Source organism: Rhinoraja longicauda, chromosome 10 (genome assembly GCF_053455715.1).
Source record: "Rhinoraja longicauda isolate Sanriku21f chromosome 10, sRhiLon1.1, whole genome shotgun sequence".
Classification (NCBI taxonomy): Eukaryota; Metazoa; Chordata; class Chondrichthyes; order Rajiformes; family Arhynchobatidae; genus Rhinoraja; species Rhinoraja longicauda.
The window spans coordinates 7,019,891-7,039,336 of NC_135962.1; the positions used below are offsets into that span (position 1 = coordinate 7,019,891).

Genomic DNA, 19,446 nt, shown 5'->3' on the forward strand with positions numbered 1-19,446 from the left:
CAACATCAGGAACATTTTTCCTGCATCTAGCCTGTCCAATCCCTTAAGAGTTTTATATGTTTTTATAAGATCCCCTGTCATCCTTCTAAATTCCAGTGAATATAAGCCCAGTCGATCCATTCCTTCATCATATGACAGTCCCGCCATCCCGGGAATTAACCTGGTGAACCTACACTGCACTCCCTCAATAGCAAGAATGTCCTTCCTCCAATTAAGAAACCAAAACTGCACACAATACTCCAGGTGTGGTCTCACCAAGGCCCTGTACAACTGCAAGAGGATTTCCTTACTTCTATACTCAAATCCTCTCGCTATGAAGTCCAACACGCTATTTGCTTTCTTCATTGCCTGCCGTACCTGCATGCTTACTTTCAGTGACTGCTGTACAAGGATGCCCAGGTCTCGTTCCTCCTCCCCTTTTCCTAATCGGACACCATCCAGATAATAATCTGCTTTCTTGTTCTTGCTACCAAAATGTATAACCTCATATTTATCCACATTTTACTGCATCTGCCATGCAACTGTCCACTCACCCAACCTATCCAAGACATTCTGCAGCCTCATAGCTTCTTCTTCACAGCTCACACTGCCACCCAGTAGCTGAACAAAATGATGTATGAGGGAGGACACTGGATGTTGCATACATGGACTTTAGTGAAACATTTTGCAAGGTTCCCTATAGCAGGCAGACCCAGAAGATTAAGGCACATGGGATCCATAGTAACCAGATTGGATTCAAAATTGGTTTGGTCCAAGAAGACTGGGTAGTGGTGGAGGGACGTAACTCTGATTAGAGGTCTGTGATCTGTGGTGTTCTCCAACGAACAGTACTAAGACTTCTGTTGCTATTAAAAATGTATAAATGATTTGGATCAAATATTAGATGGTCTGATTAATAAGTATGCACACGGCACAAAAATTGGTATAATTGCAGATAGTAAAGATGGTTGTCAAAGGATATACCATATAGATCAGTTGGAAATTTAGGTGGAGAAATGGCACAGATGTTTAATCTGAATATGTTTGAGGAGGTGCATTTTAGGAAGTTGAATACAAGAGGAAAGTACAATAAAATGGCAGGACCCTCAGGAGTACAACGTGATCTTGGAGTGCAAGTCCATAGCTCCCTGACAATGGCAATACATTTGGATAAGGTAGTAAAGAAACCATTTGTCATGCATGCCTTCATCGTTCTCTCGACTCTGGATCAGTTCCTGTGGACTGATGAGTAGCCAATGTAACTCCACTTTTTAAAAAAGGAGGGAGAGTGAAAACGGGGAATTATAGACCAGTTAGCCTTACATCGGTAGTGGGGAAGATGATGGAGTCGATTATTAAAGATGTTATAGCAGCGCATTTGGAAAGCAGTGATGGGATCATTCAAAGTAGGGATGGATTTATGAAAGGGAAATCATGCTTGACTGATCTTTTGGGATTTTTTTATTGAGGATGTAACAAGTAGAATGGATAAGGGAGAGCCAGTGGATGTGGTGTATGTGGACTTTCAAAAAGCCTTTGACAATATCCCACACAAGAGATTAGTGTGCAAAATTAGAGCACATGGTATTGGGGTACTGATATGGATAGAGAACTGGTTGGCAGACAGGAAGCAAAGAGTAGGAATTAACGGGTCCTTTTCAGATTTAGGACTGTGATGAAAAACCTTTCCACCCAGAGAGTTGTGAATCTGTGGAATTCTCTGCCACAGAAGGCAGTGGAGGCCAATTCACTGGATGTTTTCAAGAGAGAGTTAGATTTAGCTTTTAGGGCTAACGGAATCAAGGGATATGGGGAAAAAGCAGGAATGGGGTACTGATTGTGGATGATCAGCCATGATTATATTGAATGGCGGTGCTGGCTCGAATGACCGAATGGCCTACTCCTGTACCTATTTTCTATGCTCAGGCACTGAGTATAAAGGTTGGGAAATTATATTGCAGCTGTGTAACTTTTATTAGGCTGCATTTGGAGTATTGTGTGTGATTTGGATAGGTTGGGAGCTTTTCGATAGACACACGAAGAAGCAGTGCATAGAGGGATATGGAACTTGTGCAGACAGGTGAAATCAGCTTAATAAATTAATTGAACAACTCATTGAACACAATCACAGCTGGCCGGGGGGGGGGGGGGGGGGGGGGTGGACCACTTAACACAATTCCAGCTGGGAATAGGTGTTCTTTGTTTACTTCTTATTTAGCATTTCAGTGGAATAAATGCTTTTCGTTCAGCTAATTTTATTTGAAATTAAGTCTGTGCGGCGCTCTGAATTTGCAGTGAGTTGATAGTTGATGCAATCAGCTGGGATAAACTGAGGCTACCTGCCACCAGAGGGCCCCACAGTTACATTTTGTTTCAGATCATTTTCTCTTCCCCTTTCTGTTCTTTTCACTCATTGTGTCCCATAGGCTCTGACCATTTCCAAAAGTACCAATCCATGCCAAGGATTTATAGGATCAGCTTCATGCAATGGCCATCCTTCTGTCACAAGGTTGGACGTGGGGATGATTGCACAATGTTTAATTACATTGGCAATTCCTTAGCAAATGAAGCAGTCCATTACTTCATGCTTGCCTACAGCAAGACCTAGACAACCTTTGGGCATAGGCTGAGAATTGGCAAATCACATTTACGCTTTAAACGTGCCAGGCAAAGACCATCTTTAGCAAGAGAGAGGCTAGCACGAAGCTCTGACTTTCAATGACATTATCATTGCCATGTCCCAATAGACAATAGGTGCAGGAGTAGGCCATTCGGCCCTTCGAGCTAGTACCGCCATTCAATGTGATCATGGCTGACCATTCTCAACCAGTACCCCGTTCCTGCCTTCTCCCCATACCCCCTGACTCCGCTATCCTTAAGAGCTCTATCTATGTCCCAAATAGACACAAAATGCTGGAGTAACACAGCGGGACAGGCAGCATCTCTGGATAGAAAGAATGGGTAATGTTTCGGGTCGAGACCCTTCTTCAAAGTGAGAGTCAGGGGAGAGGGCGACAGAGATAAGGAAGGGTAAGGTGTGAAAACGAGACATCAAAGGAGATGTGGTTCAAGGAAAATGTAGAATAGATCATTGTTAGCTAGGAGAAGGTGTCAACTAAGCATACAGAAATAAAATAATCGAAAATATCCTCGAGGTCACTGACCAGAAACAAGTCTGGACTTGCCATGTAAATGGTTTAATACAAGACCAGGCCAGAGGCACACGAGTGTTTGGAGGTCGATGGGGTGGTTGGGTTGGATTTGCCAGCTGCTGGCAGGCTGCAGGCATCTTCTGCCAGGTGGGAATGGGGCATTTCCTCATCGTACATATCCCCACCCCCCGGGCCGCAACAATTGTGGGTTGGGACTCACTGAGGCGGAGCTGGGAGCTCTGAGCAGACTTGCTCACTGAGTCAGTGAGGCGGGCTGGCAGCTATCTCCCATTACAACTGTTTATGTTCATTTCTGACTTACAGTCTATGGAATGGACTCCTGGCCTAACACTGAGACCCCCTGGAGTAGATATTTTGCTTTATCCAAGAAGCTGCCATTGAATGAAATATTAAGCTCACCCATGTGAATATTGCAATTAAATTGGTTGAATAAGTCAAGTGTTCTTACAATGGGTACAGCCAGAAATAAATGAAATGATTACACATTTTAATATTTGGAGATTTGAGTTATAAATCTGGAGGATAGTGAATATAATCAGAATTATTATGCATGAAATGCAGAGAGAAATGTGAAATGGCAAGTTCTGATCTTCGAGCTGACACGCAAATACTCTGACGTCACATAATTAGTGGACTCTTTGCTTGCTCTCAAAACCAGGTACCTTGGATTCCTCTGGATCCTCTGAATCCTGACCTCAGTCGCTTCCCTGAGTACTCCCTTGCAAGACCTGCCCACTGCACAGTGCGAGCAGGCGAGATGCTGTATCTTCCCTCTTTGTGGTTCCACCATGTTCGTCAGTCACACGGCTGCATTGCAGGTACAGAATTAATGGAATTGTCCTGTCAGTAAGTCACAGCCGCCAGACTTTTCAGTTAACATACTGAACAAAGTGCAATACAGGTGCGTGATGAACAGTATTTTACAGGGAACTGCATTGAAGGGGGTTATACAGAGAACTGTGTACTGAAAGGAACGATGTGTTCAGTTTAGTTTATTGTCACGTGTACTGAGATATAGTGACAAAGGTGTTATACAGGGAACTATATACTGAAATGCCATTATACAGTAAGTTGTATGTAGAGCACATTGTGTTAAGCAGGGAGCTGATATACTGAACAGCTTTGTACACGGTACTGAGTACCGAACAGTGTGTTACACAGGGAGGTGCATATGCTGCACATTGTGTTACTTAAATATCTGTATATATTAAACAATGTTTCACAGATGTGGGTAGTGAGCCATGTGTTACTCAGGGAGCTGTAAGTAATGATAAAGAATAACACAGATGGGTACTGAATGATTTACTGAAGGCACTGCACGGGTGAAGCTCTGAGTTCAGTCTGTACAGCTCCGCTAGAGTTTGAATCTTTGTGAATGTCAAGCATTCATAAAATGTGAACGCTTTGACAGGCAGCACGGAAAAATATGCAGAGAATGTTTCCACACCTCACCGTAGATTTCAAGCATCTGCACTGTTCTGCTTCAGGATTTCCGTTCCTTTAAAACAATCTCAAGATCACAGTGGGGAAGATTGAAGGGTCCAAGCAGCGGTTGATTGAGATGGTTGGAGGGGATGGGTAGGGTTATTGGCAATTTTGGCCAAAGAGTTTGAAGCACATTTATGCTTTATGTTGCTCAGTCCCATGTGTGTGTGTGTGTGGAGATACAAGATTAATCCCACTCATCTTCCTTCGCAGTGTCCCCCTTTTCCCTTTTACCCCCCTCTTTCCCCTTCGTCCACATATCCTTCCCTCCGGCTCTACATTCCACTCCTCTTCTTATCTGACACACTTTTGTCTCCATTTTACTTCCAACTTTTGTTACTATCTACCCCTCCTGACCTGTATCCGCCTATCATTTATCAGGCTTTGTTGCCCCCTCCCTCCCCTTTTCCACCTCTCTTTTCTAGCTTTCTCCACCCCTACTTCAAGATTCCAGCACTTGCAGTTTCCTGTGTTTCCAAGATTAAATGATGTTGCGGTCTCTTCATATAAGAAGAGCCGGTGGTGCAGGAGCAATAATTTATTTTTACCAGACAATAACAGTAAATTTGTGCTGTGCTTCATTGCCATTCAGTATGGCATGGTGCTCAAAATTCCTCCCCGTGAATCGCACCGTATGACTTTTACTAATGTCTTCGATTCACCATAACATCCCATGTTTTATATTATGATCCTAATACCAAATATTTCATTATTTATTTTTAGTCAAATACTTTCAAACATGCCTCGTGAATCTGAATCTCATGATCCCTTTGATTGATCTCACTCAAAACACACTTATTTTAAACAAAATGCACCACTTTGCACTTACTGAGATTGAGTCCTATTTTCTTCACCCCTTCCAGTCCAGAATCAAACAAAGGAAAAACAGCCTTTGGTCCACTATGTCCCTGCTGACCCCATAATACCCACATTTACCAGGCCTTTGTCCATAGCCTTCTATGCCTTGTAGATTTAGGTACTTGTCCAGATACTTCTTAAATGTTGAGAAAGTCACTGTCTTCCCCCATCCCCCTCAGGCAATGTGTTGCGGATTTCAACCATCATCTGGAGGAAACATTTTTGTCTCAGATTTCCTCTAACTACCACTTACGTGCAACATGTGATCCTCTAATTTTAGATACCTCTGCTATAGAGCCAGGCAGCACGGACACAGGCTCCTCGGCTCAACCCATCCTCGGGGAAGATTTGCTACCTATTTACACATCTCATCACTTTGTAAAACTTCTGTGAGCACCCCATCAGCCTCCTCTGCACCAAGAAATAGAAACCACCTTATTCAGTCTCTCCTCATCCCAGATAACATCCTGGTGAATCTCCTCTGCATCCTCTCCAGTGAAATCATGTACATCCTATGGTGACCAGACTGTTCATAGTCCTCTGTCTATGGCCTAACTAATGTTTTAAAGTTGTACCATAACCTCCCTTCTCTTATATTGAATGACCCTGCAGATAAAGTCCTGCCTGCCTTTTTGCCGTATTATCTACCATTTCTGATCTTGAACTTACAAAAGACAATAGACAATAGGTGCAGGAGTAGGCCATTCGGCCCTTCGAGCCAGCACCGCCATTCAATGTGATCATGGCTGATCATTCACAATCAGTACACCGTACCTGCCCTCTCCACATACCCCCTGACTCCGCTATCCTTAAGAGCTCTATCTAACTCTTGAAAGCATCCAGAGAATTGGCCTCAACTGCCTTCTGAGGCAGAGAATTACACAGATTTACAACTCACTGAGTGAAAAGGTTTTTCCTCATCTCTGTTCTAAATGGCCTACCCTTTATTCTTAAACTGTGGCCCGTGGTTCTGGACTCCCCCAACATCGGGAACATGTTTCCTGCCTCTAGCGTGTCCAATCCCTTAATAATCTTGTATGTTTCAATAAAATCCCCTCTCATTCTTCTAAATTTCAGTGTATACAAGCCCAGTCGCTCCAGTCTTTCAACATACGACAGTCCCGCCATTCCGGGAATTAACCTAGTGAACCTATGCTGCACGCCCTCAATAGCGAGAATATCCTTCCCCAAATTTGGAGAGCAAAACTGCACACAGTACTCCAGGTGCGGTCTCACTAGGGCCCTGTACAACTGCAGAAGGACCTCTTAGCTTCTATCCTCAACCTGCTGTTGCTGTACCCATCTTATCATTCTGTATGTCTTTGGTGTTTTCTTTCTACCTCAGAATTGACTATGCCTCCTACTGTGGAAATTACTGCAAACATGAACAATCCTCCTAGTCCTGGGTGAGGTGGATCCAAGCAAACGAACTAGGAGTCCTAGATCAGCCACGTGACAGATACACAATATACCAGCCTCCAACAGCATCCTTCTTTATCCCAGCTGTCATCTAGTCTCTCTAGCTGAGATTTAGCAATTTGATGGCTCATTTAAATCCCTTGCATAGTACGAATAGAGTGAAACTTCACTGGTAGAAAAACTGTGAACCTTTCAAAGAATTGGTAAGCGTGGCAGTGTTTTGTTCTGGGTATCAGTATAGAAACAGCATGGAATTCAAATTGATCTTTCTATTTCAGTGAATTTCTGGTACGACATGGAGTATGACATCAAGTACAATTATTTCCAGTTCCTGGACTCGGTAACAAAAGTGATGAATGCAGTCTGATACACACAGGCGAAAGTGCACGATGAAGCAGGCACGTATAAACGCAGAACCAGATTTCCTGATCTCATCTGTATCATATTAGGGCCAGCATCGTCAGACTGGGAATGGGAGGGGGAGTTGAAGTGCTTAGCCACCGGCAGGCTCGGCGATCGCTTCGCTCAACACCTGCGCTCGGTCCGCGTTAACCAATCAAACGCAGGCTCGGCGATCGCTTCGCTCAACACCTGCGCTCGGTCCGCGTTAACCAATCTCAACTTATTTACATCGGCGAAACCAAACGCAGACTCGGCGATCGCTTCGCTCAACACCTACGCTCGGTCCACGTTAACCAATCTTCCAGGTGAGACAGAGGTTCACCTGCACCTCCTCTAACCTCATCTATTGCATCCGCTGCTCCAGATGTCAACTTCTTTACATCGGCGAAACCAGACGCAGGCTCGGCGATTGCTTCGCTCAACACCTGCGCTCGGTCCACGTTAACCAATCTGATCTCCCGGTGGCTGAGCTCTTCAACTCCTCCTCCCATTCCCAGTCTGACCTTTCTGTCATGGGCCTCCTCCAGTGCCATAGTGAGGCCCACCGGAAATTGGAGGAACAGCACCTCATATTTCGCCTGGGCAGCTTGCAGCCCAGTGGCATGAACATTGACTTCTCCAACTTTAGATAGTTCCTCTGTCCCTCTCTTCCCCTCCCCTTCCCAGATCTCCCACTGTCTTCCTGTCTCCAGCTATATCCTTCCTTTGTCCCGCCCCCTGACATCAGTCTGAAGAAGGGTCTCGACCCGAAAGGTCGTCCATTCCTTCTCTCCTGAGATGCTGCCTGACCTGCTGAGTTACTCCAGCATTTTGTCAGTGAACAAATATGATGCTTCCCAAATGGAGATCCTTTGCATGATTCTCAAATTGTGCCTATTGTTCTTCATTGTACAATTTTATATAACTAACTCATTGAGACAGACGAACCAATGTGTTGGATGAATCGTTCCATTCCTGTTCCATACTTCTGAGAGTATTCGGTGACATTTAAAATTCTAAGCGAGTAGAGAGGCACTAGTGTGCCTTTTTTGTGAATTACATCCAGGTGCTAGGCCCAATCCAACTGCTGCCTTTTGAAATCTCCCACTGCTGCTCCCACACTGAAGTAGACTCACTCAACCAATCTCCTTTAAACTTTTTCCCTTTCACCTTAAAGCTAAGCCCTCTGGTCTTTGACATTTCCACCTTGGAGAGATGGCTCTGTCTGTCTACTCTCATAATTTTACATATTTCTATCAGGTGTCCCCTCAGCCTTTGACACTCTACAGTAAACATTCCACATTTGTCCAACCTCTCCTTATAGTTAATACCCTCTAATTCAGGCAGCATTTCTAGTAAACCTAATCCAGTTGCAGAGGGAGGGAAGGGGCCTAGGTCTTGGAGCTTGGTGATTAGTTTGGAGGGGTTGAACTATGCTCAATGAACAGCAGACTAACCTGTGTTTCTGTTATCCAGATGGTCCGAGCAGAGTGGAGAGCCAGTGAGATGGCATGTGCTAATGTGTTGAGTGGCAAATTGAAGTGGATCCAGGTCATTTCTGAGGCAGAAACTGATTTGTGTCATAATCAATGTCCTGAAGAACTTAACGGTGGATTTCAGTGCTGCCGGACCAGAGTCATTCAGGCTGGTCACCATTCTCTTCTTGGGCACTAGTACAATAGACACCCCTCTGATGCAGGGGGGAACCTCAGACTGCAGAGGCAAGATGTTGAAAATGTCCTTGAATACTTCAGGCTGTTGGTCCACATAGGTTTTTAGCATTCGGCCAGGTATACCGTCTGGGACTGGCGTTTTGCCGAAACAATATCCAACTGTATCAAGCAACTTATTTATTTGATGTAACTCAAGGCTGTAGGGTTTTCTTTCTACCTCATCGATTTCAATAATGGAGCATTGGCAATGTGGAACAATGGTGAACCGGTTTCATTCTGCAAGAGGAGACACAGTCTTCTGCAATGACTTGGCCCTTTCCTGGTTTTCAACATGCTTCTAGTCTTGGTCACTGCTATAAAATCTGAATATTGTGTAAAGAGGCTGTCATTTATAAAGCATTGTCATTATCAGTTTGGTCATGGAGGTTCATGTGCACTTTGTTAGAAATTCAACGACATGACATTTTGAAGTGATACGCCATCTATTAGCAAGAGCGAATAACAATTTTTGCTTGTTTTGTATCATGTGCTGAGAATGTGCCCAGACCCAGGTTATGCAAATAGCAGGTGCTCAGATTTTACCATCGTTTTAGCTGGACCACGCACCTCATATGTTATTCAGGGACAGTTTCTTCCCAGCTGTTACCGGGCAACTGAATCATCCCACCACAACCAGAGAGCAGTGCTGAACTACCATCTACCTCATTGGTGACCCTCGGACTATCCTTGATCGAACTTTGCTGGCTTTACCTTGCACTAAACGTTATTCCCTTATCATGCATCTATACACTGTAAATGGCTCAATTGTAACCATGCATTGTCTTTCTGCTGACTGGTTACCACGTAACAAAAGCTTTTCACTGCACCTTGGTACACGTGACAATAAACTAAAACTGAACTCGTGGAACATTTTTGATAACAAATCAATTCTGCAGTTATCCAAGCAGAGATTATCGGAGTCCTGCAAGGAAAGGAAATGCGGTTGGATCATGTTGGGTTGTTCTCTGAACATGTCCGAGTCCTTTGACAGAATGGTTCATCAGCGGATTTTTTCAAACACCAACACTTTGCTTGGCTGGTGGTGAGGACATCCTTTCCTGTCAGGAACACCCTACTCTGCCCTTGTTGCACTGGAAATAAGAACAAAGCCAATTTCCTTATGGAGTGCACTTTATTGGGAATATTTTGTTCATTGGTTCATTGCAAACAGCTGCATAACGCATGTCTGTACTATTTAGATTTAGAGATACAGCGCGGAAACAGACCCTTCGGCCCACCGAGTCCGTGCCGCCCAGCGATCCCCGCACATTAACACTATCCTACACACTAGGGACAATTTTTACATTTACCCAGTCAATTAACCTACATACCTGTACGTCTTTGGAGTGTGGGAGGAAACCGAAGATCTCGGAGAAAACCCACGCAGGTCACGGGGAGAACGTACAAACTCCGTACAGACGGCACCCGTAGTCAGGATCGAACCCGAGTCTCCGGCGCTGCATTCGCTGTAAGGCAGCGACTCTACCGCTGCGCCACCGTGCCGTCCTTTCTCTTTCTCACACACACAAACAAATATCACTTACTGCTGGAAAAACCATCAACCCAGTGAAAGATGCCTCTGATCTTCATGAAACTAGTATTCCAGAGCCATGTCCCTCAGCAAAATGCCCACTACTGTAAGGCTGGTACCGTTTCAGAGGGACATGTAAAAAGCTGCAAGTCTCGCTTTCCCTCTTGTGTTCACCGCCCTCATTGATAAGTATAAGAAGGCCAAAGAAGTGCTTACACCACCCCTGCCATCACACAGATGCCAACATATAGGTGTGCTGATTGGGCCTGTATTTGACATCCAGATTCAGGAGAAGTTAGACTGGGGAGAACAAAGAGAAAAATGAACAACAACTGAAGGCCTTGAGCCTTGATCACAACTGAATCTTGATGTGATGGAAGAGTGGGCAAAATAATCTTTGCCCCCTCCTATCCAAATCAACTTGGCATGTCCTCTAGGTGGCACTGGAATTTCCGGGTGACTGTACCTAAATGATGCATTAAGATATCAGTTTTATCCTTAACTATGATACTGTGTGGTGTTGGTGACAGACTCCAGCCATTAAACTGCAGGCTATAAATAGTAAATACAATTTCATCAGCTGATTTTACCAATTAAACACTTAAATGCCAACAGTAGTGTCAATTCTCGCCACAAAGTGTTGAAACCTCCAAGTACTTATGACTGATGCTGCCCATTAAACCCATTGGACCATCGTGAACTCTACCCATAAAAGTGCATTGCTGAACCAGAAGCCATTTGTAGCACAGTAAGCATAGAGGCAATGGGGAAACAATTTGGTGTAAATTACGTACCAGGCAGCTGGGTTTTGGATGAGCTCAGTAAGTAAAAATACAAGGTGTTAGTTCTTTAGACACCCAATGCCCAAAAAAAAAATATTGGTGATTCTTCTCCAGTCCAAGTGATTGAGTCCAGAGTTCAAGTTCCATTACAGTTAAACTTAATTTATTTTCTCTAAACCAACCATGGGCCAAACCATATTCAAATGTTAACGAGTTTTAGTGGGAACAGTTTCCACCGCCGGTTTCTAGATAGCACACAAATCAACCAGATGTTCCGCATTTGATGATAACAGATGCCATCCATTAGCCCTCGGGAACAGCAAGGCCGCCCAACTAAATGGTACAATGAAGTAGCATGCTTCAGAGTTAAGATGTCTTTCTGATTCTGGTCAGATGAGCTGGGTACCACTCAATGCTAAAGATATAACTGCTTGTCTGCCAGATGGAGTAGATATCCACCCATCTCGCCCAACAAATGAATTATCTTCCTTTTTGCAAACAGAATCCCTCTTCCTTTTCATCAGGGATAGGCTTATCCTCGATTGTCAAGATCATTCCAATGACCTACTCTAGTGATAGTTCCTCTGTTCCTCTCTTCCCCTCCCCTTCCTAGATCTCCCACTGTCTTCCTGTCTCCACCTATATCCTTCCTTTCTCCCACCCCCCCTGACATCAGTCTGAAGAAGGGTCTCGACCCGAAATGTCATCCATTCCTTCTCTCCTGAGATGCTGCCTGACCTGCTGAGTTACTCCAGCATTTTGTGAATAAATACCTAGTGATACAGCAGGTTCTCATCGGAACACGAAGAATCAGGCACCATATACTCCCATGAAGTGTTGATCAAGCAGCCCTAGATTATGGATTTGATTCGATCCCCAGATCCCCTGACCAATACACTTAAAAATAAATCTAACACAAAAGTGCAGCCCCTACCAGCTCCAATGAATTTTCCACACTTAATTGAGACAAGGTGTTAATCAGGCTGGATGCTGTGGGTATAATCTAGAGAAAGAAGTATGTTCTGTGGAGTTAGAAACAAGCGCTGCGAATAGCAAGGCTGTGGTTACATTAATTGACATCGGGGTTGTCAACTTTCCGGAAATCTAATCATGAGATATCCCTACCATAGTGTGAATGTTGTTGTGTTTTCATTCCACTGTTATTCCCGCAAAAACACATGAGCCCTTCAATTCAGCATTCTTGGTTGTAAGGGTTAATTTTCGATTTCACTTCTTGTTTGGGGACCCACTATAATTTGCCTCTGCCACAACACATCAGCAAGAGATGTGATCTCATTGACCCTTCTCTCTGCATTGGACAAATTTAACAATAAGGCTGTTGTTCATTCATAAGGCTCTCGAACACTGCACAACACTAACCACAAACCCTACCTCAGGAACTATGATCTAACGTAAATTGTTTTGCAGAAACAAGGAACTGCCGATTCTGATTTATACAAAAGGACACAAAGTGCTGGAGTAACTCAGCGAGTCGGACAACATCTGTGGAGAACATGGGTAGGTGAAGGTTTGGGTCGGGACCCTTCAGGAAATTGTTTTGGTTGCTCTACCTGCTCAGTTTTGAACTGCTTGGGTCTGGTTATCCAGCTTACAGGTTATTCATTTCTTGATGATTATATATTTATTTCTAGTCCCTCTCTTCTCCTCCTTCCCAGATCTCCCTCTATCTTCCTGTCTCCACCCATATCCTTCCTTTGTCCCGCGCTCGGTCCGCATTGGCCAAACTGATCTCCCGGTGGCCGAGCACTTCAACTCCCCCTCCCATTCCCAGTCTGACCTTTCTGTCATGGGCCTTCTCCTGTGCCATAGTGAGGCCCACCGGAAATTGGAGGAACAGCACCTCATATTTCACCTGGGCAGCTTGCAGCCCAGTGGTATGAACATTGACTTCTCCAACTTTAGATAGTTCCTCTGTCCCTCTCTTCTCCTCCTCCTTCCCAGATCTCCCTCTATCTTCCTGTCTCCACCTATATCCTTCCTTTGTCCCGCCCCCCCGACATCAGTCTGAAGAAGGGTCTCGACCCGAAACGTCACCCATTCCTTCTCTCCTGAGATGCTGCCTGACCTGCTGAGTTACTCCAGCATTTTGTGAATAAATATATTTATTTCTTGTGTTAGTGAGCTTGCAAAGTTGCAACAAGTCAGTCTGAAGAAGAGTCCTGACCTGAAACGTCACCTTCTTATGTTCTCCAGAGATGCTGAGTCACTCCAGCACTTTGTGACTTTTAAAAGAAATTCATTGTTCTGTTGCTGGTTCAAATGCCAATTAAACACTCTTAACTTTTGAACTCACGAACTGATTGCATAGAACTAAGCAACTGGAGTTCCAGCACTTGCGACAATTAACCTATCTTTTCAAACTAAGCAATGTCAGTTCACAGAACATGCAATTTCAATAAAGAAAAAATACTAACAATGCTAGAAATAGCAGGGTTGGCAGCTGCAGTGAAAATAATGCTCTCGATAATCTACCTGAAACCCTTATTCCACCTTCATCCTCAACGATGTTTTTTTATATGCAATTTATGTTAATTTGTTTCATGATACTTAAAAAAACAGAATTAAAATGTTTACGCTTTCTCGACATGGCACAGCTTTAGGTGTCTTGAATCCAAAGCCTAAAGGTTAAAACCGTCCTCCAGAACTCACACTGCAAACACCAGGAATGCACCAACAAAACCATTTGCTGCTGCACTCAATCAGCCCGCACTTAAGTGGCTCAGTGGGTAGCTCTCTCTCTCTCATTCAAACCCCACTCCAGAGCACTAAAATCTATGCTTACATTTCAGATGAAACCACAAGCTGTGATCTTATCTGCTCTCTCAGGTGAATATGTATAAGAAAATATACAATTCTGAAGAGGAGGCAGCATCCTCAGTGTGCCAAAACATATTCTAAAACCAGCATGTTAAATAGATTCTATGCGCCACTCTGCTGCTTTGCATCTGTTGTTGTGTTTATCATTACTGTATATTGTTTACTCATGTCCGCTTCATGCAAACAAGGAATTTAATTGCATCCTGGTCTGCTGTACATGACAATAGTTGAGTTTAGAGATGGAGCGCGGAAACAGACCCTTTGGCACCCCAAGTCTGCACCGACCAGCGATCCCCGCACATTAACACTATCCTACGCACACTAGGGACAATTTACATTTTATACCAAGCCAATTAACCTACAAACCTGTACTTCTTTGGAGTGTGTGAGAAAACCGAAGATCTCGTGAAGAACGTACAAACTGTACAGACAACACTCATAGTCGGGATCGAACTCGGGTCTCCAGCAATTATTCTTAATTGTTAACTGTATGTTTGTGTTGTCATTTGTGAGCAGAGCACCAAGGCACATTCCTTGTATATGCACATACTTGGCCAATAAACTTATTCAGTCATTCATTCAGCGCTGTAAGGCAGCAACTCTACCCCTGCGCCACCGTGCTGCCCTAAACTAATCCCAGTCTGAGGTTTTTTGGCATTTATGATTGTAGGAAATTGCTGGCCCCTAACAATTTTGTGGGTATATTTCCACCTCAAGAACCACAGTGGTTCACCACCGTCTTCGCAAAGGCAATTAGGGATGGTCAATTAAATGCTGGCTCAGCTTACAAAGCCCACATTCCTTGAATAAATTTGTTTAAAATTGTCATGTTCCTGCATTACATCCAATACTATACTTCAAAAGAGTGTTTTATTGGCTGCAAATTGTTTTGGGGCATTCCAAGATAATTAAAAGTATTATACTAATGCAAGGACCTGAAACGTCACCTGTTCATTTCCCTCCAGAGTGGGAAATTTCCCTGCCTGACCCACTCAGTCCCTCCAGCAGTTTTTTTTCTCATATAAATGCAAACCTAGGATTGGCAAGAATACCTGTGATGTTTCTCAAATGGTAAAATCCTGCTTCACAGGAAAATTAATTTCTCGGAAGTGGCAGTGCAGGACCTCAACCTAAAAACAATTAACATTTAATAGTTAATGCACGGTCTATGTTTCTATGTTCTATGTCTAAATATGCACCTTGTACCATCTTTATTTTGCCTTAAGTCATCTATCCATGAAGCCAAAGCATGGAAGATTGCACCAAGCACTGTTTTATCAATTGTGTCACATATCTGTGCACCGGCTCCTTACATTTATACTGCTAACAACTTGGAAATGGTTAATTGAAATAGTAAAGCTGGATATCTTTCAATGAACAGGAGCCTTCCAAAGCTTTTCCAAATTGCTCAGCCAAAAGCATTTGATCACATCTCTGTTATGTTGATGAAGGATCATATGAAAACTAACTTTGACATTTTGTGCTTACCTTGTTATAACACTATCACAAGAAGGAGCACAACATATGATGATAGACAATAGACGATAGTTGCAGGAGGAGGCCATTCGGTCCTTCGAGCCAGCACCGCCATTCAATGTGATCATGGCTGATCATTCTCAATCTGTGCCTCAGAAGGCAGCGGAGGCCAATTCTCTGAATGCATTCAAGAGAGAGCTAGATAGAGCTCTTAAGAATAGTGGAGTCAGGGGATATGGGGAGAAGGCAGGAACGGGGTACTGATTGAGAATGATCAGCCATGATCACATTGAATCGCGGTGCCGGCTCGAAGGGCCGAATGGCCTCCTCCTGCACCTATTGTCTATCATCATATGTTGTGCTCCTTCTTGTGATAGTGTTATAACAAGGTAAGCACAAAAGTTAGTTTTCATATGATCCTTCATCAACATAACAGAGGAGATGTGATCAAATGCTTCATTGACGTGAAGCAGAAGATATATTCTTAAACTGTGGCCCCTGGATCTGGACTCCCCAACATTGGGAACATGTTTCCTGCCTCTAACGTGTCCAACCCCTTAATAATCTTATATGTTTCGATAATTAGTCGTAGACCACTGATTAGTCGTAGAAAGCACATTCATGGGAGCCAGATACACAATCTTCCCTTTCCCTGTTTTCAAATGACAATTAGTGTAATTTCTAGTGATTTAATTAAGATAATGATGCCAGTGCTGAGACAATGGTCATCTATTTGGGAAGCAAGTAAAAGTAACAATTTGTGCTTACCCTGAGAGCCAAGTGCATAATGCCCCCATAGATCTGGAGTTCTAATTTATGGGAACAGAATGGAAAATAAATCACTGATGCCTCAGGAAACACTTCTTTGTAGAAATGTAGCATTGTGTGGTGGCCAGCTCTGGCAAAAAGCTCTTTATGCTCCTAAGCAGATGGGGCAGTGTTGCCAGCTCTGATTAGACTTATTCCTGGACATTGAGTTACAATCCATCTACCATTGTGCAACAGAAAATGTTCGCTGATCTTCAAATCTCCATTTTACGTTCTAACTCGTTCGGGTGCTGCTCGAGCAATCTCCTTCAGTAATTTACTCACTATGATCGGCACATCTTTTATGTGTCTTATCCAGTCACCTTTTGCCTCCTGTTATTATCAGCAGCACAATTTCAACATTTGCTACAAGCAAACCAGTGGCATCTCTGCTTCCGAGTCAAAAGGTGCTTCGTTGCTCCAAGCACACAATGGACATTAGCAGACAACAGTGGCGCTGGGGAAAATGTGGTTTGGCCTTTCATATGGTTTGTGACAGTCCAACTAACCCATCAGTTGTGCAGAAGAACCATGCTATTGATTGCTAATAACAGTTCATCAGATTTCAAATCATTCTCCAAGAGATTGAATGTAATGGTCATGGTCTGACCACAACAATATATCTTCTGCTTCACGTCAATGAGCATGTTGGATGTTTTATAAGAAAATAACTGCAGATGCTGGTACAAATCGAAGGTATTTATTCACAAAATGCTGGAGTAATTCAGCAGGTCAGGCAGCATCTCAGGAGAGAAGGAATGGGTGACGTTTCGGGTCGAGATGCTTCTTCAGACTGATATTTTTGTTCCCTCCACCCACTGTTCCTTGTTAGTTGACGTTCAGAACTTTTTCCAGTGCCAAAATGTTGATTTCCCCTTTTTCCACACACATTGCCTTACTTGTTTTTTACCTAAAGAGAAATCTTGCAGCTACATGTTATTCTTTAAATATTTCTCTTTCCCAGGGCTGTGGTGATTTGTATGTAATTCGCAAGCTGCTTGTGAGAACACTCACCTTGGGATCTTGTGCATTGCACTACACCGAAAGATCCTTGCAATTTTTCAGCTCGACCACTAGAAGGTGCAGATGTTCCAAATGAAAGGACCTGCGTGAACCAGTGGGCGGAATACATACGAAACATTTCGAAGCAGGTGTACACCGTTCAGCCCATGGGCCAGGTCCAAAATTCAATAAGATCAAGGTTGATTCATTTTTTCTGCATTAACCTCATATTGACTTTGATTGATTTAATGTCTAAAATTATATTAAGATCTTTAATACAATACCATACAATACAATATATCTTTATTGTCATTGTACAGGGGTACAACGAGATTGGGAATGCGCCCCCGTACGATGCAATAATTTAATTAATTTAAACAACAACAACCCAACAAAACAAATTGTAACAGTTTTAAGACAGAATAAAGTGCAAGTAGGGCGGCACGGTAAGTAGGGCGGCACGGTAGCGCAGCGGTAGAGTTGCTTTACAGCGAATGCAGCGCCGGAGACTCAGGTTCGATCCTGACTACGGGTGCTGCACTGTAAGGAGTTTGTACGTTCTCCCCGTGACCTGCGTGGGTTTTCTCCGAGATCTTCGGTTTCCTCCCACACTCCAAAGACGTACAGGTATGTAGGTTAATTGGCTGGGTAAATGTAAAAATTGTCCCTAGTGGGTGTTGGATAGTGTTAATGTACGGGGATCGCTGGGCGGCACGGACTTGGTGGGCCGAAAAGGCCTGTTTCCGGCTGTATATATATGATATGATATGATATCTGTGCCGGATCACTGTGCGATGTGACCATCCGGCTCAGCAGGACCGGTTCATAGCAGCTATGGCCCTGGGGATGAAGCTGTTCCTGAGTCTGGAGGTGCGGGCGTAGAAGGCCTTGTATCGTCTGCCCGATGGAAGGAGTTCGAACAGACTGTTGCAGGGGTGTGAAGTCTTTGTGGATGCTGGTGGCTTTTCTGAGGCATCGTGTGTTGTAGATGCCCTCCAAGGCTGGTAGCTGTGTTCCGATGGTCCTCTGAGCTCTATGGACTACCCGCTGAAGAGCTTTCCTTTCTGCCTCTGTGCAGCTGAGGTACCACACAGGGATGCCATGTGTTAGGATGCTCTCTATGGTGCAGTGGTAGAAGGTCGTCAGCAGCTGTTGGGGTAGACCAGACTTTTTCAGTGTTCTTAGGTAGAACAGTCGTTGCTGTGCCTTCTTGACCAGCGCAGCAGTGTTAAGGCGGCATGACAGGGCTGATGGGGTGACATATAGATGGTGGTGAGTAGGGAGGGGTTTGTTTGGACAATAGACAATAGGTGCAGGAGTAGGCCATTCGACCCTTCGAGCCAGCCCCATCATTCAATGTGATCATGGCTGATCATTCTCAATACTGAGTTGTGTAGCAACCTCTTCTCATGGACGAAAGTGAATTTCTGGAATCTGCTCCTGTGGAGATTTGTGGAGGTTAGATCACTGTGGTTCTTTAAAGAGCTAGTGGATACATTTTTTTTTTAAGATTGGGGAACTTAGGGCTAAAGGGAACTGGCACAGAAGAAGAGATGAGGATTGGGGCAGATCGGCCATTATCATATTGAATGAACCTGAAAGTGCCAAATGGCCTATACCTGTTCCTGTTTTTTTAAACTGCTTGTAATATATTCAATGACTGAGCCTCCATAGTTCTTTCAGTCCTCTGGGTGATGAAAGGAACTGGGGTGTGTTGGTGGTACAGGATTCCCAAAAAGTTAATTTGCAAGGTAGACACAAAATGCTGGAGTAACTCAGCGGGTCAGGCAGCATCTCGGGACAGAAGGAATGGGTGATGTTTCGGGTCGAGACACTTGTTCAGACTGATGTCAGGGGAGGGGGCGGGACAAAGATAGGATGTAGTCAGAGACAGGAAGAAGCGGGGAAGCACGGACTACCTGAAGTGGGAGAAGTCAATGTTCATACCGCTGGGGTGTGAACTGCGCAAGCACAGGCTCAGCAATCGTTTCGCTGAACACCTC

General features: G+C 44.0%; 1 protein-coding gene across 1 annotated transcript in view; it reads left to right on the forward strand.

The window, feature by feature from the left end:
- jmjd7 (jumonji domain containing 7) overlaps positions 1-9,861 on the forward strand; it is a 32,525-nt gene extending 22,664 nt beyond the window's left edge. Inside the window, exons 7-9 of the mRNA XM_078407070.1 lie at positions 3,811-3,970; positions 7,193-7,312; positions 8,772-9,861. Of these exons, the coding sequence (XP_078263196.1) occupies positions 3,811-3,970; positions 7,193-7,281 (249 nt within the window). The 3' untranslated portion in view covers positions 7,282-7,312; positions 8,772-9,861. The remainder of the gene's footprint in view (positions 1-3,810; positions 3,971-7,192; positions 7,313-8,771) is intronic.
- Positions 9,862-19,446: the final 9,585 nt, after the last annotated feature.